The sequence below is a fragment of the Heloderma suspectum genome, chromosome 1 (genome assembly GCF_057233095.1).
Source record: "Heloderma suspectum isolate Gila_16-S chromosome 1, 16-S_ref, whole genome shotgun sequence".
NCBI lineage: Eukaryota > Metazoa > Chordata > Lepidosauria > Squamata > Helodermatidae > Heloderma > Heloderma suspectum.
This window is the reverse complement of record NC_139458.1, coordinates 168,170,410-168,195,312: the sequence shown is the minus strand read 5'-3', so window position 1 is coordinate 168,195,312 and position 24,903 is coordinate 168,170,410. Positions and strand designations below refer to the sequence as shown.

The 24,903-nt window shown below is 40.7% G+C and overlaps 1 protein-coding gene across 4 annotated transcripts in view; it reads right to left on the bottom strand.

The window, feature by feature from the left end:
- Nucleotides 1-24,903, bottom strand: part of ARHGAP15 (Rho GTPase activating protein 15) — a 711,254-nt gene that overhangs the window by 607,327 nt on the left and 79,024 nt on the right. For all 4 annotated transcript variants that reach the window (XM_084809673.1, XM_084809680.1, XM_084809663.1 and 1 more), the window contains exons 4-6: nucleotides 22,930-22,988; nucleotides 16,877-16,964; nucleotides 8,248-8,337 (exon numbers count right to left, since the gene is read on the bottom strand). In XM_084809673.1, coding sequence (XP_084665799.1) covers nucleotides 8,248-8,337; nucleotides 16,877-16,964; nucleotides 22,930-22,988 — 237 coding nt within the window. The remainder of the gene's footprint in view (nucleotides 1-8,247; nucleotides 8,338-16,876; nucleotides 16,965-22,929; nucleotides 22,989-24,903) is intronic.

Below are 24,903 nucleotides of genomic sequence, written 5' to 3'. Positions count from 1 at the left end.
ATTCTGTTGTAAACTCTGTGCATTCTGTAAGAGTAGATTTTCCCATTCACTCCAATGGAAGAAGCAGTCCCACGCATGCAGCCCTTTGGGCACTCAGAACTCTATTTAAAGTAAATAGAGAAGACTTTGTCGGTTAGGGAGCTTCATATGTGCACCAGAACCCCCTGTGCCTGCAAAGGATTAGGAAATAGAGTTTTATTGGTATGTTTGGAGAAGTATTGTATCCCAAGCTGTAATGTGTTCACAAATGCCAGTAAGCCATGCTTTACTAATTACATTTGAAACCACATTTGCTTTTCTTTCTTTTTTTAAGGACACTTGATTGCATTTGCCATAGCTGCAAGTTATTTTAAAACATAAAAATTACTGCATCATGTACAAAACCTCAACAATAGTAGCCCTCTCTATTAAATCAGACATTACCTCATTAAACAACCAGCTTGAAAAGGTGTTAATGTTACTAACTATTTCAAACAGGGCATGTTGGCACCTGCTTGTTCCCTTATACATTTTAAAACAGCTTCGAACTCCAGCTGCAAATGACGCATGTTTGTTGCACCTGTAAAAATGCCTTTTGATAATAAAAAAAATACCCCCAACTCATTAAAGCATCAATACAGGCTTTAATCCCTCTGGTATAACAAAGACAATAAAGCAAAGGAATGTAGAATAAAAAGCCATTTTTATAACTCCTGACTATGGGTGTTATTTTTCTAATTTACTAAATTTAACATTGCATTTATTTAATCAAATACCTTGTTTTTCTATTGGGGTGCCTTTTATAATGGGTGTGTGCATGGCTGTATATGTAGGTCTCCTGCACAACGTGTCACTCTCCTAGCTGAATGCAGCCACGTATATCAGCCTCCAGTTTCTCCTGTTTCTCCTACCTGCATATCGGCTTATGGTAGTTGTGAAGCATCTGGCAGGCTACAATCCATAGATGTTGGGCTGTTCATATTGGTAGGTTACAAGTTGTGCAAGCCTGCTCCATGTAAAATATTATTTTAACGTTACACTGAAGTATCACTAGAGAAACTCAGTCTTGGAAAATATTATATAGTTTGACATTTCAGTCTTAACCACAGCTACTTAGAAGTGAGAAGGAGAAAGAGAAGGAGAAGATGACAACCTGCCATGTATTCAGTGAAATTTTCTTCCAACATTTATTTGCTGAAGATCGCAACCTCAAAGCTGCAAATCTAACAAAATTGTCAGAGAAAAATTGGTGCTGACATGGCTACTGACCACCAGATGGCAGCAATGTGTTTTATGAATAATGCAGTAACCAAGTGCCATTCAATTCCATTACACATTAAATTTACAAATTAATAATTACTTTTTCAAACATGATGAATGTGATTATTAAAAAAAAACCCAGCAGAAGACTGAGGAAGTTGCATTCTTAAATTGACATGGCTGGGATATTTCTTTTATGCTGTTGAGGAGAATCCATTATTTCTTTTATCTTGTAACCATCCAGTTACTTGGGCCTCATTGCTCTTCAGTGTTTCTGCCCCTGACAAAATTATTATTTCATGTTTAGATTAAGCATTAAATATTGTTAGGCTTAATTTTAGCAACACAGAAATGCCCGTGGCTCCAAAGAAATATTTTCCTTTCTGATGGACAAATAACTTCTGCAGCTTTGAAAGCTGTAGTATAGCTGTCAAAAAGACAAGACAAGACAAGACAAGAGAGGCTGCAGTTCTATACACATGTACCTGGCAATAAGTCCCACTGAAATCAGTGGAACTTATATTTGAGTAAACTTGCATAGGATCACACTGTTAATGACATAATTTCTTAAATGTGAATTCTCAGACAAACACACTTACATGCAGCCAGGGACCTTGACTTTATAAAAATAGTGGGCTTGATCCAGACTTACATAGTCATTCTTGGAGTAGGCATACTGAAATCAATGAGACTTACGTTAGACTTAACACTAACTTATTAATTTCATTTGGTTTGTTCTAAGTATGACTGTCAGGATCCAACCCATTTTTTAAAAGACTAGATACAGTGGAAACATTGGTGAATGAAAGGAGGATTTTATACAGTCTAGCTCATAATATACATCGGAAATAGGGCCTTTTCGGCCATGGCACCCTCTCTATGGAATGCTCTTCCTTAAAAAGTCTCCAGGGCTAGTTCGTGGCCAGCTTTCCGGAAGCAAGCCCAAGGTTTTCTTACTTTGCCAGGCTGTGGGATGGAGGTGGGTATAGAAATAGACATGAGAATGTTGTTTTAATCCTGTTTTCAAATGGTCCAATAAGTCATTATAAAAGGAAATAACATACTAATTGGCATTCATCCCTTTATGGCATGGGGTGATGGTGGCAGGGAGGTTAGGTATCTTTTTTATCAATCTCTGTGTATGTGCTGTTAATTTTACTACCTGGGAATCACATGTAGCCGCCTTGAGTTCCACAATGGAAGAAAGGTGAGATAGAAATACTACTACTACTACTACTACTACTACTACTACTACTACTACTGGAAGATAGGGCCAATCAACGATAGGCAATTGTTTGATCACCTGAAATAGCTGCGCACCATGCAGGCAGGAGGAATGAACACTTTCTCTTCTCAGCCCAAAGCTACTGAGTTTACAGTTGAGTGGGTCGTCAGCAGATAGGCTGAAACATACCATGAATAGGAAACCTGGAGCATTCTCTCTAAAACTGACACCCAGCCAGTTCGGCAAATGTAGCAGAAATGCTTGTTTCCTAAATCTCATATTCCATTATTGTCCCTTACAATTTTTTCAGTACAAGTAATGCTAATCCTGTCACCAATATAGGGTTTAGATATTTTCAGTTTATCTTTTGCTATTTTTATGCATGCAAACAAAGGCTCTACGTGGGTCTTATTATTATTGGAGAAAGTTTTGATAATTACTGAAAAAATGTTGTTGCCACTAACCACAGACAAGCTGACATTCTGAAGAACAATGAATACTTACTCCTTGTCCTATATCTTTTATCTGTTCTCCAGCCTCTTTATCATATATTTCTCAAGATTGATTAATTGCTTCAACCATTTGTATACTTCTTATCCTACCCTAACTAAAGCTGTCAGATTATTCTGTACATGTATCACCGTGATGGACAGACAGATGGTATGAATGGTTTCATTAGTTCCCACATGTACTAACTAAGTCAGAAGCATTTAGTCCCTAATTTCCTCTTTTTCAGGTACAAAACAAATCAAAATGTGTCCTAAACAAGCCCAGAGAAATATCTGGAGAGATCTCTCACAAGGATTGTTTCTAGAAGAATGGTTACATGGGCAGATGAGGCTGAGGTAATTTCCTGCCTTGCAATCATAGAGATGTTGCACAGTTCTACAGAAAATATAAACCAGCACATGCTGATTCATTCTAGCATCCAGAGAACCTTGTACAGACAAAAAAACTTGTAGCTTACCCAAAGATTATGAAATTGGCAAGGAATTTCCCTGGTAGTGACTGGCACTGATGTAGTGATGTCTCATGCGATGGGGCTCACCCACACAATAAGATCAACGCATCCTGCCGCATAAAGTGCTGTCTTTCAGAAGCATTTTTCAGAAGTCTGTACTTGAAGTGATGCACATTTGAATAGTCTCTGGCTTTCTAATCACACAGGAAATGGGCAGCACCCATTTTATGCTCCTCACTCCAATTATTATTCATAGCTGTTGTCACTTCACCTGTTTTGGAAGGAACCCATCCTTTCTTTGAATCCTTCTGTCAGGACCCTACGAGGTCAAGCTGTCAGTGGAAGGGCCAAAGTTGAGCACGTGATTCAGGTTAGCAAGAGTCAAGGTCCAGAGCAGTGGACAAGTATTCAGAACCACAGAAGTCAGAGGAAGGCATATGTCAAGGTCAGGCAGATAGTCGAGTTCAAAAGGGAGAAGTCCAGGGGTGGAGAGGCAAGGCAAGATGCAAAAATCTGCAGAACAGCTACCTTGTCTGATGAGCTGCTCGGACAGAGGAACCAAGACAGGAGCAACAGTTATATAAAGCCAGCCAGGCCCCAATTGGCCACATGAATTATGTGGGCCAGCCAGGCTAATGAGCAGCAGCGATGAGCAACTAATGAGCAACCTTTCTCTGTGTTGTGCTGCAGAGTAGCAAAGGACATACAAATAGCTCCCTCTGCCTAAGCGCTGCCCAGTATCATCAAGAGTAAGACACTTGGGCCAAGCTGCCAGGTTCTCTGGTTTGAGTCCTGTGGCATTTTACAATCCATCTGGAAGGAGGCAGTGGACCTGTCCTTTCTCTATTCAACTGACTGACAGAAAATGGTTATAATGATGAATTTAGAAGAAGAACTTTGCTACTAAGGCTCTCGGTATCAGTTGTTTGACATCAACTGGGCCTCTGGCAGGCAGGTCACTATACAAAGGTAGAATATTCAATCACATTAAGGCCATCCATGTACCAGAAGGGAAGCTTTGATTGACTGATCAGTTTGAATATCCTCTGGGGTGTGTATGATTGCAATTTGCAACACACATGTGATTCTAAACATTTTCCCTCTCACCTCCTAGAAGCAATATTACTATCCCTCCACACTATGTGGAAGGATCTATGGAGGGTTTTTTTTTTCCTAGAGGACTTTTTCACTGTTGTACAGACAGCTTAATAAACATGACCTAAATTCCCAGCTGCAGTAGTTGAAAAATACACATGCCATACAGTTTTCAACCTCTTTCTTGAAATCAGTTATGTAACTGAAATTGCTTCCTCTGTGAATAGGGATACAGTTCTACATCTAGGCAATAGAACTGTGTTGCCATCCCTGAGAACACTTGATTGAAGAAGCATGAACTGGTCTTGTATACCTTTCAGTCTAAGAGCCCCTTCAAGTATTCCTTTTTGCCACTTGAAATCACACTAAGCAGCAGTAAATCATACATACACTTCATCCAAACATTTCAAGATGGCCAATGAACCTGGTATTCCTCTTTCATATGTGGACACATTTCCCTGACTACATTTTTTAAATACTTCTCTTGTCTTATAGCTGAAGTTCTCAGACTTTGCTCCAGTGAATTCGTTTAGATCACCCTTCCCCAGCCTGATGCCCTCCAGAGCTATTGGACTAATGGTCATGCTGGCTAGGGATGGTGGGAGTTGTAGTCCAACACTTCTGGAGGGCACCAGGTTGATGAAGGCTGTCTAGATCAAGCATCTTGGGTTCTGATATACAGTCTATTTAGAGAGCCTGTCCATACATACAATCCTGGCTCATTCTCTCTCTCTCTCTCTCTTTCTTTCTCTGTATGTCTGCAGACATACAACGCTACATGGAAAAACAGCTGGAATACTTAATGCAGTTCTGGTCACCCCATTAGAAAAATGATATTGCACCACTTGAAAAGGTGCAAAAGAGGAGAAACCAAAATGGTCAACAGAGTAGGGCACAGCACAGGAGAGGTTAAAGCATTTGGGGCCATTGCCCTAAGAAGATTAATGACAAAGGGAGCCAAGTAAGTCCACCATCACAACAGCATAGGCATGGAGTAGAGGCTAATATCTGCCCAAAGAAGCAAAGAAAATGGCCTGAACGAATTGCACCAAAGGCAATTGCACCAACACTATCAGTCAACACCATAGGTGGCAAAGTACATAACTACCATATTTATGTGAATAAGTATCGCAATATATATGTATATATTGGGTTGGACCCATGAACGGAAGGATACCTCTAAATTCAACCTTCTCCTTTGGATCCAACCCAGTGTATGTATATATATCATTTATGTAGTTTGGTCGTCAACCAAAGGGACACACACGGTAATTTCAGGGTAGGAAATGCATCATCTCCCTGCTCTATACAGTGCAAAACACAGTTGGTAATGAATGAATGATTAGTGTAGAAGCAGCTGTATTTGTAAGTAACATCCCCAGTACAGTTGGATAATCTTCATGTGAACTGATGCTAAGGTTAAACACGTTCTGCAGTTTCCTCCCCCAGTGTCTTACTGGAATGTTAAATTCAGGAGAGGCTGATTGACTTTCATGGTAGGGGAAACAAACAGCAAGAGTGAAACAGGAGAAACAGATAAGCCCTTTCTGAAAAAGTTGAAACATTGAACCTTGAGACGATTTTTAATAATCTAGTTACTAATGCTTCAGTAACCATATTAGCACTGACTACAACCATTCTGTCATGTTCCTACTTTCTTCAGCAGCTGCTCCCATCAAGATGTACCTGTCCAACATAAAACTGGAGTCAATAAAGGAGAGAGGAGAGAGAACGATAGGGCACCAGAGACATGGTTTCAGTTGCTGACTGACAACACTGCCATCCCTTAACATGGTTTTATTTAGTTATTACAACCATCTCTCTGTAAATGACACTTAGGATTATTTAAGATTATGTTGTAATCCTTTTAATCCCCAGTGCTTTAAATTTCAGGCTCAACACCAAAGAGCAAACTAGCACTTAGCGGAAATGTTTAAAGCATGTGATTTGAACATAAATCTCCTTTTATTCACCACTCTTCTGATGAAGACCTAGTGTAACATGTCAGTTTGCTGGGGAGATGAAAATGATATCTGGCTGCAAATTGCTTCATGTGCTCACAGGGTGCTGTGAAGCTGCTTCAAACAAGTTCCTGCTTTCGAGTTCCTTTGGCAACAAAAATAAGAATTCTCAAGGCAAAAGGTCACAAATACTGCAAGGTGTGGCAGTAGGACACAATGACATTGGATGCTGAAATGGCACAGAACCAAGCAATGTCGAGATCCCATAAACAGGTATAAGAGTGTACATCAATGCTCTTATCTAGTGATTCTTTTAACATATAATTACAGGTAAGATTGTCCCAGTTATGAGGGAGGTATATGTGAAAGTTCCACAATAGGGAGTGAATTTGGGGTGCAATTTAAGGGTGGCCCAATGTACTCTGGTGCCTTCCTCATATCCCAACTCAACCTTTCTCTCATATATAGTCTTCTTTAATCCTCATGAAAATCAATCATTTTTTAAAAAAATTAACGCAGTAAATGTTATGTTGCTAGCAACATATTTACGGAGCTCTGTCATTCAAAGCATAATCCTGTCATTTGATCCATTTCATCCTGTGCTCTGGCAGAGTTCAGTATCCTGGATCCTTATAAAAACCAAAACAAAACACCTCTGCCAGCAGCAGGGAGCTCTCAACTGCCATCTTTGTTTCTGACCATGTCCCAGAAATGAAGTTATTCTGGTGCAGTGTGTGTGTGTGGCGGGGGGAGGAATAGCTGCTGCCACAAAACATGGCAGCCCCCAACGATGGCTGCAACTACAAAAATCCCTCCCCCCATGTCCAAGAATTACTTAATTTCAAGGGCACTGTGGAAAACAAAAATGGTAGCTATGAGCCACCCAACTGCCATTAAGGTAAGCCCCCCAGGGCTCCAACAAATCCTACAGGGCCCCACCATCATAGGAGGGGACCCATGTCACAACACTTTGTTGGTTCAACCCACAATGCTGGAGCCAGCCCTGGTCACTGAAGCTGCAATCCTATACACACATGCATGGGTGTCGGTCCCATGGAACTCAGCAGTATTTATTTCTCAGTTGATGTATGTAGGATTGTGATGTAGCTAGGCTGCAATCCACACCACTTGGATGTCAGTACCATTGTAATAAACATGCTTAGTAACAACCTATAAGCAACTTTGTTAAATTCTTTGCATTCATTAAAATTATTTGACTTTGGTAGAAAATGCGTAGCCTTTTGAACTGGCTTTGAGAGATGCAGAGTTGTTGTTTCTTTCCCCATCCCTGTGCCTTCTTTGCTCTGGAATGAACCTGTCATTAAAGTCTTGAGAAATAAGAAAAACAAACAGGCAAATTCCACTCGGTTGGGAGTATAGCTTATGTAAGCAGAGTGTGAAAGTTCTGTTTACAGGAGTTCACTAGGTCAAGGTTCCCAGCCTTAAACCCAAAACAAATTACCTACCAACTTCTAAAAACAAATTGAATGTGGCACATTAATCAGCAAATCAACAGGTTCTCAAGGGTTTTTAGTAGATTCAATCATCAAGATACTTTGGCCCAGAAAAAAAAAAGGAAAGAGTGAATAAAATGTTATGCTTTCCAATTGCCTTAACAAACAAAGTACGAACATTGTGTTGGCAGACTTTACCGTTATTAAATAGCTACATATGGAAAGGAATCCTGCTTTGGTTAGGGGTTTTTAAAACAACAACAACAACGTGACGGCCAAAGAGTGATGGAACAATAAGAAATCATTGCCTACCTGGAAGACATTCCTTTTGCTAGACTTCTCTTTAGTCCATTCAATATGTGCTCCACACAAGTCCACCCATTCAGGTTTATACCCTGCTTTCTGTAGATAGATAAACAAACAAACAAAATAATAGTAGAATGAACTGTATGTAGCAAACTAGGATAATTTCTCAGATAATATGAGACTGAGTAGGTCAAGTTCAGCTGGGTCAGTTCAATGCCCCAAGTTCAAATTTCCATACACACAGTTATGAGCCAATTCTTAAGATAGGATCAGAAACATTTCCACAGCCTAACTGATGGACCGCTTAAAAACCTGGATGTTGATAGTTTAGAATGTAAATAATACAAGGGTTGTTCCTATACATTTGATGGTGGCTCCTAGGAACCTGAAATATTTGTTCAGCCTTTCTTTAGTCTTGGTATTATATAAAAAATATCCAATTTGAGACCATTTCCAACCTGATTTGGTTATTTGGGGTTATTTCAAAGTTTTCTATACACCAATAATACTTAAATATATGGCATTTGAAAGTAATAGACAGCACATTAGGTTCTGCCTTGAGAGAGGTGAATCATAGTTGTAAGCTGTAACCATGGAAGAAGTATTCAAAACAATTGGCTGGATATCCTGTGAAACCTGTTGTGTTTGTTTGAATGAAATGCCCATCATTAAAATGGATGAGATAACAGTGCAATCCTATACATATATACTCAAAAGTAAGCGCCTTTGAGTTCAATGGGGCTTCCTCCCAGGAAACTGGGTGCAGGATTGCAGCTTAATGATTATAAAGGGACCATTAAGTAAGGTCAGGCACAATCCCCCCTTTTGTGGGACCATTCATCCTCTCGCAAAGGGAGGGGATACCTGCAATTGGGGTGAGGTCTCTGAAGTTTTGGGTGAGGTAGGCTTACCTTTAAAGATGAGGTGACCATGGTTTTTCTTCCCTTCCCTTTCCCTTTTTTACAGCAAACAACAACAACAACAAGTCTTTGCTGCCACTTCAAGCAGCACCTAGCCTGCCCTCAGCAGCCTGGAGGTGGCCCCCTCTAATTTGGACCAGTATAAGTCATGTGAGTGATTTATTTTTGTGCGGGAAAAGATGTTGCCCCCATGGAAAGCTTGCCAAGCAACATGCAAGATCAAGCATTAGTTAAAGAAAAAATATAACTCAATCAAACTAAGGATTTATCAATAACAGTATCTAGTATCAATAGTAACTTAGTTTTGTACTGGAGTAAGGCATCGGGCCTTCATGATAATGAATGACACATTTGTGATTTTTGAAAAAGCTAAGTCAGCAAGATGAAGAGAAACTAGCCAAGGTTGCTACTTAAGGATAAATTATGAAACTTCCTAATTAGTATATAAATGAGCCAGTATGCACATTGTTTTGTTCATGTGAATAGTTGCAGGTATCACTATGTTGTAACATAATCATGTAGGGCCAATTCAAACTTGTATCTACGGATATGTTTAGGTTACGTTCTATGTTGTGCCCATGGCAAAATACTCACATGAGTCCACCAAGAGCCCAATCAAGCCCAGATCTGCTCAGTCCAAATGCCATCCCACCAATTTGGTTGTGTGAATCCAAATTCACACAGGGGAAGGGCTGTACCCCAGGGGTGAAGCACATGTTTTGCATTCAATTCATGACATCTTCAAGTAGAGCTGGGAAATCTTGGAGAGCTGCTGCCAGTGTCAACAATTCTGAGCTAGATGGACTGATGGTCTGGCTTGATATAAGGCAGCTTCAAATGGTCCTAACCCACATACCAAGGAAATCTACATTTCAAAGGGTAGATTTGAAATGCAAGGCTTAATCCACATCGTAACTGAAATTTCTATATCCTTTCCTTCTATCATTCATGTAGTCTTTCCATTTCCCCACTCCTTAATAGTTGACTTATATGCCTCCAGATGTTACAAGCTCCTTGAACCCACCAAGAAAGCCAGCACTTCCTTGCTTCTTCCTGAAACCCTCCACACAACCCTTTCATTTACCGGACCACCCAGATGGACAAACTCCGCCCCCCACCCCAGAATATCACAAACTCCATAAACAGTATCTCAAGTGTGTAAACAGTATCATGAAGGATCAGGCTGACTGGCTGGCTTATCTGCCAGTTTCAGAGGTTCTTCTGTAGTCCCTATCCATCGCTGAGAACAAGAGACACCACTGAAGCATTTTAGGATACCGCGTGTCCTTTCTCATCTTCTCAAAGTCCACAGGAATCCCTCACACTTCCTGCAGTTAAGTGAGCTAAGGCCACCACAAGAGCTCCCTCCAATACTTCATGTCCTTACTTTATGTTTTCCAGTCAGACCAGTTATGTTATATCAAAACCACTGGAAGGGGCTGTGCTTTGCAAAATGCTACAAGTGTCTGTTACAATGAAATCTTGCTCTCCGTGACTATGGACTTAGAATGCATTTTCAGTAAATTAGTTTGCAAAAGGGCTAATAACCTGAGGTAAGACACCCTCTTCTGCATATAACTCTCTGGAGGGTGAAAGATGCAGAGTGGACTATCATTTTGTGTCAAAATGGAGATTTTAAAAGACATTTTTGTTTTTAAGAAAACAAGAAAATCCTTGTTGCTTACAAATTCATATGAAAGAGAATATAGCAGCAAAGTATTTCATACCACAGTGAGGTCAATTTATGATAAAAGATGAAAGAATACACCATGGAAATGAATGTAAAATGTGCCTACGATACATATTTCAGAGGCATACAGGGTACTTTCAGAGTACAGTGCACACAATTTCATTCCATGTGTCTATGACCCGATCCTGAAAGCTGCTGTACCAGCAAACAAAGGCATAGCACTGTTGCACCCCTGGGATGTCGAATCTATGACCTTGTAATTTCACCAAGGGCAAAGCTAGGGGGTCAATGTTACTGTGGCAGCAACAGTCAGCATCACCAGATGTAGCATGGTAATGGGGTGCACAGCCTTTCCAGACCATAACTATTGGTAGAGAGAGGGCATGGCAGAGATGGGGTGGAAGAAATACAAGCCATGAGAAAATTCATTTGCATATCCTACAACCAGCCCACCCTTCCAAGCACGATCACCATCACCAAAAGAAATTTAAAAGTGACTGAGAATGGGCAGAAAAACAGAACCTCTTTCACAGGGGAAGAAAACTTCAGGGAAATTGGAGGACAGATTTTGGCAAAGCAGTAGTGTCTATTCTCATCCTTCCTTTACCGCCGTATTCAACTCCCACCTGCAGGCACAAAAATGATATGCAAAATGCTCTGCTGGGTGGAGTGAATGCACATGTATCAGACGTAGGATTTTTTTCCTCAAGGTAACAACCTAAGATGTACTTTTGAACCTTTATTATGTAAACAAAGCTTGTATATACAACACCATTAAATGTTAGATTTGGAAATAATATGAAATAAAATTGGGTTGGGTTCCTGGAATCAATTTGTAAATAAGCATATTATTATACTTGTATGTGTTGTTTTATTGTATTTAAGTTAAATATCTATTTCTTCTTTATCAATAACATAAGTATTATTGGGATGTACTTTTATTCTTCTCTCCATTTTGTTGGAATGGAACTGCATACTGAAGTATTTTTGCTTTAGAATTTGCATCTTTTAAAAAATGATCACTTTATACACAGTCCTTAATCAAGAATTAATGAATTAATATGTTTATGGTTTAAGAATATATTCATCTTTTTGGTTAATCACATCATTTTCTTGCTAAAATAAGATTTCTAGGTTATTAAATTCATACTACAATGAACGAACATTGACTTCATTACATTATTGAATTAATGGTTGAAGTCTTCCATTCTCCAAAGTAAACAATACTTGAAAGTAAAATCAGTAAACAAATAATTTTTAATGAAATCACATCTGTACATTTATTTCCTTTTATGCTATCAAAAATTATAGCAGGGTGAATGGTTTGTTGAAAACATCACATTAGCTGCATCAGAAATAAATCAGCTTGCCTCCATAGAGTTCCTTTGCTAAAGAACTTTTTTCCCCTTATTGTTAGGCTTGTAGGGAAAGAAAGTTCCATGCTATAACATTATTAGCAGGCGTACTTTGGCAGTGGGAGAATTCAGTCATTAATGACATAATATAATGGGTACAATGTTTTGCGGCAAGGGCGAAATCCTATAGCACATAATATTCAGCTCTGATGTGGCTGATTGTTTACTATTCACTGAACACTATGTATCTTTATTTCTGTTTTATTCCTTTGCAAAAATACAATGGCAAAACAGGTCCATGTGCACGCCCAAGCACTTTTGTGCATTGACCTGTATTTTCCCAATTTCCCCTTCCAATTACAGCTTCTTGTACTGCATTAGAAGGCATTCCCCAAGATACCTCAAATTCCAGGGCGAACTTGGGCCATGAGGGGCTGCTATTGAAAGATGAGGCTTCCACATACAGAAACGTCCACTTTGCCACTTTGGATCCTATCCAGCTTTTATTTATGGCTGCTATTGTGCTGACAGATATTGACTCAATGTTGGATTAACCCCTCCCAGGTAAATCTAAAAAGAAGCAACAGTTAATCCAGGTTTACCTGGAAGCAGAATGTGTGAATGTAATATGGGTGAATTTCTTCTCTGCCATTTTGAATTCAACAGCTACATCCAGAGCAATGGAGGACACAAATTGGTAGGCAAAAAATGCATCATTACATAGCCCGCACAGTTATCTCTGTGGCAGCTACATCTCTGTGCTCGGAAACAGAGCATGGAGACAGGGAAAGGGGCAATCCCAGGATCCAGGAGGAGATTGCGAAAACTGTGTTATGCAGCTTCCTGTGCACCATGCAGCCTCCCCCACTCCAAAGCTCTCCAGCTAGACAGGCAAAATTGCCTGTCTAGCCAGAAATGCAGGGTGCCTGGAGCACGGAGGTGAGGTCACCTCCATGCTCCAGTTGCCCTGCATTGGATAGTGGTCAGTCTCCAAGTTTGGAGACTGACAACTATCCCCATAGGGTTGTACCCTTAGTCAATTAGATTTGGCTATGTAATGACATCACAGAGCCAATTCAGAGAGAATGTAATGCTTCCTGGGTCAGCACTGTCTTCACTCTGAATGGGCACTCCCACTGCCTTTCACAGTGACCACTGTGAAATGACTATCAAAAGCTTTTGTGAAAATCTCCCCCCCCCCTTTCAGCTAAGGCCTTTCAAAAACAAGGTGTATTGAGTCCCTGGTGAGACACAGAACTTTTTTTAGCTGGAGATGATTCATATGTTAAATTTACAAGGCATATGATGACTCCTGAATATGATTCTTATGTGTGGACCATCAAGGAACCATGTGGGCTACAAGGGAGCATGGGAGGGGGCAGGGAGCATGGTTTCTGGGCTCTGATGTTGGAACCCTGGTTCCTACCTTGGAGCCTAGAAACCAAAAAATCCTATATCCCCCAGACACTGTCTAGAGGACATAGGATTGCTCCCTAAGTAGTGTCTTGATATCCTCATACTTCCCTATACAATCTTCCCTACGCATTGGTACTACCACTATTCCATAGAAGAAGACTACTCAGATTGGGGGTGGGGGATATCGCAAAAACAGCGCTTGATCAGTCTGCAAAAAATGTTAGGAGAACTTTGAGAAAGTTTTGCCCTTCTAACCACGCTTTTGCACCCCAGCATTCAATTCAATCCAATTTTTTGTTGCCTGTTTGAGACGGTAACCAGAGCATAGTTAAGCAACTGGAAGGTCACAAGACACAGCTTCTGCGGTCAGCTGTGGTCAACTTGATGTCCACAAGTTGTACAAGGCCTGCTATACAATCTAAAGTAGGGATGGGGAGTCATCAACCCACAGGAGTGCCCCCTATCCAGCCTGTCAGCAGGTCCTGCCCCCTCTCCCAGGCTGCCTTTCTTTAATGCTGAGAAGGGAACCCTGGTCTTACCTCTGATCACTCTGCCTCTCAGAATACAGAGAGAGGGGCAGCCTTTCCCTGCTCAGTGCTGGAGAAAGGCAGCCTTTCTCTAGTGCTGAGAAGGGAACACTGCCATTTTCTCCTTGCAGAGAGAGGCACAGAGAAATCATTGTGCACAAAGGAAGGAGTCAGATGACACAAGGGATGGGGGTTTGCGGAAAGGAGATGGGGGTTTGGGAAGGGCCCACCTCCTGAAGATATCCATCTTGGGGGGGGGGTGTCCCTGGAGACAGTTTGGACCCTTGGACTGCCACAGATACCCACTCCTGATCCTGATCTAAAGAATCCAGAACTGTTGTAATCATGAGGTAGCAATCTTGAATTCTGAGCACTGGCAAGATAGTATTTAAGAATATACTGTGAGTCTTATAAAGGAACCCAGATACATATGATACTACATCAACTGTTCACTTTAACAAAAAGTTAACTTGCCAACAGGCCAGGGCAAGCAGGTCTTTGATCTTGGTGAGCAGGAATGCTCAGGGACGGAGGCTGCACTTATGGTGGATGGATCTGCCAAGTCCATTTCCACAGACATCCTCGTTTTCCCACCTCCAAGTCCATTCCATGTCAGTTATGTGTGAATCGTGTTTGTTCTTTTTAATGGAAAAAATCATGTACATATTTTTGTGCGCATTTTTCAAATGGACACATCCCCCATTGACTAAAGTGTGCTTGTATGCATTTTAGAAATGTATGCAGTGTTTTTTATGCATTTTCCGAATTAGCGCATGTTGGATGCATTTTTTTCATTCGCGGAATGCATAACAAGCCTGGGACCGTATAGATCTCCGACTGTAAATTGCATCAATTTCAGCATTTGGTTCAGGTAGGCGTGGATCATGTAAATTCTTTAAAAAAAAACAAAACACCTCCTCAATGGAGCAAATTTCTCATCCATCCCTAGTTGCATTGCATTTGCAGCAAAATTAGGCTGCCAGAAAAACTTGGGATATATTTTTGGGAGACAGCCTGTTCTGAATGGTACTGGCAAGGGTTTCTTCCCTTTCTCCTCCCTTCCCTTTCTAGACATACGGCAGATCTGCGTAGTGGGTTGTGGGATGCATGGCCACATCACTTTCAAATTCTCTTGAGTGTTGCTCAGTCTCTTCCTCTCCCTGGCTGCTGAATTCTGCAATAGCTGCAATTCCCAAACCATCTTCAAAGGCAGCCCAATATACAGTGCACTGCAGTAATCTAACCTAGTGGTTACCAGAGCATATAGCAGTGATGGCAGGCTATACCCATCCAAACATAGGTGGCACTTGGTTGGGCTACCAGCTGAAGCTGGTAGAAGGCACTCCATGCCATTACGGATCCAGGAATACCCGCAAGCTGCACACCTACTCCTTCTGGGGAAGTGTGACCCCATCCAGAGCAGGTCACCATCCAGACAGAGGAACCACCCACGAGCAGAGCCTCCATCTTGTCTGGTCTGAGCCTCAGTTCACTAGTTCTCATCCAGTCACATCCACTGCCACACCTGGCTGAGATGAAACGAAAACAACATACCATCTTCTCACTGTAGCATATAAGAGTGAGAGATTTATTTTTCCCTTCAGCTTCCCCCCCCCCCATTAAAGGACAAGGAGCCCTATGGTTAACAATACCAATGAGACAACCTAATAACAAAAAGAAACAAAGGAAGGACTCCATATCACCTAACATATCTAAATGTATTTATTGTTTGTGACTCCTGTCATATAGTGCACCTTTTTGGTCACCCATCAGACCAATACAGTTTGGCAGGTTTGATCAAGCCTTGTGAAGCCATCACTATAGGGCTCTGTCAAACCTGTCCCTGTCCAGTCTATAGTGTCACAAATTTATGGATTTCTCTGTTTTCTAGAGTCCAGAGAAGGGGAGACTCAATCTCTGCATTAACTAGCACCGAAGGGAAACATACCATGATTATTTGTACAACACATCTGTCACATCTGTGAAAGCTACAATCGGTGGCCTCTCCTTGAGGCACTTTTTTAAAAAGTGTGGTGAATTCTGCTTTGAGGTGCATTAACTATATTAGATAGAGTCATAAGGAAATGTTAGGCAGATATAGAAGATGTCACATTTATATGAAGATAAAAATCACTTTGCTAACTTACAGTGTTTTGCTCTTTGGTAACACCCTATATTAAAGTGCCATTTATAACTACTTTATTATTATTTATGATATGCAAGCCACTTTATAGCAAGCTCAATAGCAACTTAAATTCATGTATTAAAGATGCACACACAGGGTTTAATACAATTTACATCCTATAATATCCTTTGTAACAGATTCTCATCGCATCATCTGTTAAGCATTTATTACTAATGCATTTTATAACATACTTTATAATACATTATTTGAGGAAGTAGTTGCATTTAGAGATCATTTCATAAATAAGAATAAAGCATTTATAACTGGCACCTTAATTTAAAGCGTTACCTCCACATTACTGGAGAGCCACTCACCATCCGTCTCACTTTGCAATTATTCTCAAAAAGCACCTCTTAATAAAAGATATGCGGAGTTCTATTTCCCCTCCTCTCACATCTGATTAAAAGTTTATTGAGTCATTTTCTTACATCTGCTCTCAGAAGTCTAAGGCTTAGCAGCTCTGCGATTTTTTTTGATGATGCCAAACTTTTTATTCAATAACATTTCTGAAAAGATGAGACATGAGAAAGATAACTGCTTACCAGATTGGCCACAGCTGGCTGCTTGGATTCTTTGTAAAATTCTATTTTCCGACCAGTGAGAACAAGCCAAGAAGAGGTCCAGTTTTTCCTTTGAAGAAACAGCAACATAAAAATGAATGGATCAGTTAAACAAATTGGTTGTGAAAGATAGATGCGCTTTTATAGATCAGAGTTCCAACCTATTTATGAATCGCAGCAGAAGAGGAGATACCTATTTATCAAACATTCTGGAGGCCAAAGAAGTAGGCAGGAGAGAAGCATGAAAAAAGAAGATAGGAAGGAACATATTTATGGTCTTCTTCAACCACTGTACATGGTTGATTTTCAAAATGGGACAGGGTCAGAAAAAATGCAAGTAAGAATGTTATCAACATTCAAAACAATTCAATTTAAAAAAATTAAATTTTAGCTCCATGAACTTAACCTAACGGGTTTGGTAGCCCACATGTAGTAGCCAAAGAACTGCAGATTTCTTTAGACTGTGTTTGGAGCTCTGACTATAATTATGACAACTATACTGCTCAGGATCTTCTAAAAGGACATAGTAAAATGGGTGGTAGAAATGTAGGAAAAAACAGAGGGGGGAGGTGAGTTATCAGAAGAGCTATAGAAACTAGTTATAGGACTACCTCGCACATTACTGTTTTTAAAAAAGTTATCTGATGTTTAAGTTTACACCCAAACATCTGATACGTGCATACGAAATCATGTGCATTATAGTGGTAAACTCTCAGGGAGCTCTGATTGGCAGAAGTTCCCTGTTGTGGCAACCCCTCTGCATAATGAGTGAAATGCCTCTTCATAACGAGTGAAGTAGCCCTGCATTTCACTTAAATCCTAAATCCTTTCCCAGCCCCTTAAAGTAAGGTCTAAGTCAAATATTCAGTAACTGATGTGGGCCTGTACCCTCATGCAACATGAAAGGGTATTGCTTGTTGGAAATTATTCCCAAATTAAACCTGCAGATTAAATCCACAGATTTGCCTGGGCCATGATCAAGCAAAATTGAATGCCTGGGCTTCATGTTCTGCCCAGGTGTTTTAGTTCATGGCTTGGAGGTAAATAGTAGGGTGCACCAACCACAAGATCCATTTGGAAATTGGAACCCAATTAAGCAATTCAGAAAATACTCTGACTTGACTCAGAACAATTCAAAGGCCACCCAATTCAGGGCAGGGCAGGGCCAAATCCAAAGCAAGATTCAGAAATCCAAAATGAGATTTGGACATCTGAAGCAAGATTAAAAAATCCGAAGCTCTGTGCTTGCCATTGACTATCATGGAAAAGCCACAAACAGATATGGGGTTTCTACATAAGGCATTTATCGTGCACTCATCATTCCCTACTCATGGTTGTTTATGGGTTCTTTAGATGATGTCATGACCCTCCACTTTTGCTTCTGTGTCTAAAGAGCACTTTCAGTGAGTGTTTTTAGAGCAGGGAAAATGTGGTATTTAATTGTAAAGGCAAAAGAAAACACCTTTTTTCACTTGTGTATTTACACTATTCCACTATAACACAGTGCCACCTACAGGTTCAAATCTAAACTACATACTTATAATTATAATCTATTTCAAGGATTAATAAAGTAACATAGTTTGTAACAAGTTTATTGGAAAGATTCACCACAACCCAGCACCCATTGGAATCAAGTAGTTTGAACATGCTTAAGTCTATCTTGGATTGTGGCCATTGGCTGTAGTAAAAGGATTTGAATGGAATTTACTTCTAAGTAACATGGTTACAAATGTAGCCTCTCCCATGTATCCTCCTTGTAACAAACAGAGTAATAAAGCATTTGGACTGAAGTCAGTGGAAAGGCTTATATATTTTTCTGGATCAAGGCCCATGAAGGCTTGTTGCCATTTTGTAAACAGCAGCACCTTGTTAATTGGTTTTTTTAAAATGAAAAGCAGAATAGAAATATACAGCTACAGCCAGTGAAGTTAAGACACTCTGACAGACTTGTACTACAAATCCAGTCATTTTATATCCAGTGCATAATTTAAACAGGATTAACAATACATGCAAAATATATGAAACTTATCCTATAAAAATACTTCCCAAGTAGGAAGGGTGAAGTAGAATTCAGATATTAGATGTGTTTAAGATCCAATTTATACATTCCTGCAGGGGAGTGATATCTTCTGAAAATGTGATCATCTGTGGTCCAGGTCAATAATGTATCAAAGCTCAAGCAAGGTGTGGTCACCCTTTTGAGCTTGGGTGGTATCCAATTAATACATCTCACTGATGGAACAGCTTCTGTCAGTAAAGCAAGGAGATGTTATTTCTCTCCCTCCTGCAGCCCCCGGCATGTCCACAAATGCTGCTCTGGAGCAGGTTTTGAGGGGGTGCAGAAGACTGCACGGGAAGGAGAAGAGAAAATCCTGTTCGTTTCTCTGTTGCTATCCATGCCAGCACAGCATCCGTTATCTGGCCACTGAAGCTGGAATGGGAAGTAAGGTCATGACCCCAAAGGACCTGAGCCTTTATATGTTACTAAGGCAGCATGGGCTTGGACCACGGAGCAGTGGCTTTTCGGCAGCTACCAAATGTGTACACATGATACTTCCTCCATTCATATTTCTATTTGATATGTATGAGTTTCACTGGCAAATCACAGCATGATCCCCTCTTGTTTTATGAAATGCTGACACATAAAATAACTTTCCATCAGATTTTTTTTTTTAAGCGGAGATTCATTCACTGCAGAGGGGAAAGTCTGTGGGTCACATGCAGTCCCTCTGGCCAGTTTTTACACACACACCACCTGCTGCTGCCACCAGATTTGCCACCAAACTTTGGTAATGTGGTTGTGACAGTGAGGAAAAATAGCCTCCTTCTGAAAGCCAAGTGTGGCAGCTTGCCACCAAAATTCAACTGTGTGATGGTAGCAAAAGGGGATACTTCAAAGCACTGTCACTGGCAATATCTACAGTAGTGTTAGTCTTTGGTACTGAAGTGCACTGATAACTGTTGGGGCACATTACACATTCCGTGTACTGCTTTTCTAGTGTTATTTCCCACTTTTTATTCCGCATTATCCAAAATGCTGCAACAGATGTTATTGTGAGCACTACGAGGTATAAATGCACAAGAGGGATATAGCATCTCCATGATGGGATCATATCGATATGATGCAAGGTTTAGATCTTGCCACTGTGTAGGTAAACATCAGTGGCAAATCACTGCTCTAGGCTTTTAAAAGGAGGCTATTTTTCCTTGCTGACAGCATGGTGGGGTAGAGGCAGAGGTGTGGCCCCTGGTGGGGTCCTGACCCCTCTGACCCCTGGAAGTTGCCCACCTTTGATCTAGAGCATTGGTGAGTAAGGTCCCACAAGTGCCTGGCACCTTACTCTAAGGTGAGTTGCACCAGTGGCACCACCATGATTTGTTTTGCTATATATATACTTTGGAGGGGAGGGGGTTAAGAGAGAGAGGCTAAGGAGAAAAACAGAATTACCAGATGCAAAGGGCGGCAGGGCTCTTGTATCTATAACACTTGTGTAGAAACGGGCATTTTGGCAGGCGTAGATTATCATGCAGGGATAAGAAAAGCATCAAGTGCCAGGATTGCCTCTTCTACAGGAGCTGTGTCCTCCTTTGCATATAGCAACTCTGGCAAAAATGTGGATCACATGTTGCCCCTTGGGTCTGCAAGGGTTGAATGGTGCAGGTCTAGAGCACTGTGAAAGATTCATAGAACCTTTGAAATTCTTGGAAATGGGAGAAATCAGTTCAGCAAAAGTTAGCTCTACACCTGGAGAGGTGAGCCAGCTACAGCTTTGCAAAGATCATTCAACTGTCAATAACAGCTATCTGAGAAAAAGGGGAACCCACTGAAACAGATTAAATACATTTCAAGCAATGAATTGTTTTTGGTGTTTGTTTGGTGGTGAAAAAGAGACTATGGTAACTTTTAAGAGAAGAGAAGAGAAGAGAAGAGAAGAGAAGAGAAGAGAAGAGAAGAGAAGAACAGAACAGAAATCTACATGAAAATGATGTTTAAAAAGGGGGTAAGTAAAAGTTGCAAAATCAGATTTAAAACATCTGTACACTATGCCTTTTGTGCACAGGTGAAAATGTTGGCCTACAGAGCTGCATAAAATATAACATCAAAGTTTGAGCTATTTTGTAAACTGAAAGCAATCAACTTCTATAGCTTTCTTCTTGTGCCACTGTATTTGCATTCTAGCAAATGGACACCTGATGGCAGCACACTATAAGACCAATGTGGTTTACATTGCTATATGTCCTTAAAGAAGCAGGTACTTAAAAGTTCTGAAATGGGCAATTCAAGGTTTATAAGAACAATAATGACACCTCCAATTATTCAGTGTTTAACCATATGAGAAGGAAATGCCAGTTCAGCCATTTCTTTTCAGTCATGGGCATGAACAGATAATTAGATTCCACACCTCCTAGTTTTTTGGCTTGACTGTGTGGGCGTATGAGTTTAAAACATGGCAAAAGCATACTCAAAAATAACATAAGCAGATCTCAGCACCATTTTTCAGACATATTTCACTTCTTCATCAAATAGCATGAAGTCTTGAGTGAAGATCCATGTGGGACTGAAGTGGCTAACTAGGTTCAAGTGTCTGCTCAACTGTGAAACTGTGAAAGATGTTGGGCCGGTCATTCTCTGCCTAACCTGTCTCATGGGGTTGTTGTGGGGGAAAAGGGGGAAGAGAACCACAGGCCTCCACCCTAAGCTTTCCTTGGAGAAAAATGGTGTAAATAGTGAATAAATGTCAATAAATAGATACATAAAATAATGGACTCTGGTTCCAATAAGCATTTAAGATATTAGAAAATGTTCAGAGCTTTTTCATAACTGTAAAATCCATATTATGGCTATAGTGGCTCTACCATTACCAGGACAATCCAAAGACATCCCAGACCCATGGGAGGACTCATGACTTTGGTGACTGTAACAGTTCAAATGTTCACATTTTGTGGTGGGATAGTCTTCTGACAGGACTATACTAATTCAGTTTCTCCTGCAGAGCTGGTTGTTTGAAAGTGTGTCCTGATATTTTTTTTTTAAAAAAAGTTCTCTACATCAAGACGTAATACTTTAGAGAGTTGGCTAGTTTTTCACTCTACAGGTAAAAACTGAGGCAATATGCTCCCATGACACCATATCACCTTAGACAGCGAATAGTAGAATCATCTGTAAGTGAGGAAATACAGGTATGTGAATCCAGACGCAGAATTACAGTGCTTGACTCACCTCAAAAATCTGCTAATCCAGCCCCCAAATCCCCTGATGTATTTTCCACACTCAGAAATCACTAATTACAAATGACATTTCCAGCTCCAGTTTGAAAAGCAACAATTCCCTTCCCCTCAAATTAGGATCTGGGCAGAATGATCCATGTGTTTGCCACTGCCAGTTTCAAGTCCTCTGCCTGAGGCTGAGAACAGAAGTGGCACAAGAACTACAGCTTGCTAATACAGCACCTATTATTATCAAACTTATGAAAACACATCATGAGGCATTTGTCCCAAAACATTTTCCAGCAGACTTTAAAAAACAAAACAAAATTCTTTTTGGCCTATGCTTTAAACTTATAGGTGGACTCAGGCAGGATTAAGGAAATTAAAATCCAGCAACTTCCCAGTTCAAAAAGAATTGCTAGGAACAAAAACCTTACCTGTTTCTGTAGAAAACAGAACTTTGTTCCTTATCTAGTGTTTTCTACAGAATCAGGTAAGGTTTTTGTTTCTGGTTCCAATGTATTCACTTAAAAAATAAAAATCAACTCCCTGTGAATTAAGAATTTTCTTTTGGAAGTCCTGAATTTCTTAAACTGTGTATTGTGTGCTGAATTGGGCTGAAGCTTAATCAGACAGAAATATTACACCTTTCCTAAGGTTTAAGACAGAGGAAGGACCATGGATTCTATGTACCATATGAAAACAATTGAAAAAATTACTATGATACATGGAGCTTGGTCCACAAGTCAAGATCTATGGCTACTCCATCAATAGATAATGAATGGTTCAACACTTCTTATACTAGAGGGTTTGTTATTCCCCCATACCTTAGCTTCTTGCCTCCATCTGCAATTCTAGCTTTTAGAAGACACCCTTCTTTGATTACCTGCAACAAAGAACAAGAATATGCAAAATTCTTATTTGTGCATCTTCATTTTTCAGAGCATCAAACTGCCAAATAAAGCATCCACATTATACCATTTTTTTATTTACAACATTTATATACGGCTCCACATCAAAACAGATTCTGAAGTGGTGAACAATGAAAGTCAAAAGGAATAAAACATCATTTTAAAAGTTTTTAAAACAGAATTCCAATAAAAAACTGTGGCTGTTCAATTGAGGAAGGTTTGTTGAAATACGTATCTTCAACCGGCACCAAAAACAACACAATGTTGGTGCCTGCCTTACCTTTAGAGGCAGGAAGTTCCACTGAAAGGGTGTTGCCACGCTGAAGGCAGTACTCAGGGTGGACTCCAGCTGGGTCATAGGTCCGTATGGAACCACCAGGAGCATCCCATCCGATGGCCTCAGTGACAGGGCAGGTTGATGAGGGAGAAAGCGCTCTCTCAAATATACATCCTAGACATATACTTAATATATGTCCTAGACATTCTGTGGTCGGCAGTTCCACCAGGTGTTATGAGGTATCTGACTAGTTCCAAAGACTGAAACATGAATGCCCATGAAGATCGAAATGTTGCAAGGAAAGGTATCAATGAAGGGCACTGCCAGCCAGGGCTGGTGTCAGCACCAGGCATCCGAGGGCAGCTGCAGTGATCCATGTGTCCCAGCAGGGCCCGCTAGCGCTATGGCCTGCCCTGGGGCACCAACAAGGCAGGTAGCTACAAGACACAATTCAAAATTTCCCACATTGCCAAGGGGCGATGGTATCTTAAGACGTTTTAAAGCACTGTGGGAAGGTTGAAGTAGTGGCTGCTCAGCACAGAGCAGTGGTGCAGCTGCATGGGCAAGCTGGGGGGGGGGAGTATTCTGAGGGCCTCAAGCTTGCAGTAAATAGCCACTGCAATAAATATACTAGTTTCAAAGTTTCAACTACATAAGAAGTGAGAGGACTTAAGAAATCCTCTCTTGTATCACCTGCAAGATGACTTGCAGGTGATGCAAGTTTCTGCCTGGCAAGCTGTCTGTCTAGATAATTGCCTAGCATAGATGTGAGAGTACAGGTTATATCTGCAATCCTAGATTATTATTTTTACAACCTGATACTATCTTCCCACTCACTCACTCACTTCCGAAGAAAAGCTAGGAGATTGTAGCTATTCAGCTCTCCGTTATTGTGAATTCTTAAGCTCTTGTTCCTCTGTAGCACTAATACTAAGACGAACAGGTTGAGTGATCACCCATAAACTCACATGTATGGGTTCTGCACCTGCACATAACAAAATTCTAGAGCTAGGCAATAAAAGATTTCAGAGAGCAGGCTAAAGGGGGCATGGGCACACCTTCCCGCTCAGTTCCTTGACAGACCTAGAAGCACCAGAGCAAGAGGAATTCAGTAGGGACACCTGCAGTGGTGTAGAAGACCATATGAAGAACCACAACAGCAAGCTGTGGTTGTGACCAAATAGCAGCATGATATAGTCTGAGACTGAATGGAGATCAGGGTAACTGATACCCTGTGGAATACTATGGATGAAGCAACAACCCTTATGGAGCGCATGTGGATTCCCAAAAGAATCGAAAGTCAAGTGAGCTCATAGCAAAAGTTGTTGGTAGTTGAGATCCAATGTGCAAAGAATGCTAGATCGACACTAGCAAGCCTTTCAAGGACCCTTGATGGTAGCACATGGTGATAAGGGTCCGGATGGAAACTAGCCATTTTATCAATTAAAAAGGTCCAGCTTGCCATACATCCAGCGCATGCAGCAAACAATCCAGGCTCAATTGGGATTTTGGATAGAACACTGGAAGGACAATGTCCTGGTTAAGATGGAGTGTCAAACACTACCTTTGACAGAAAAGATCAGTGCAGCTTGAGTACCGCCCTATTTCAATGC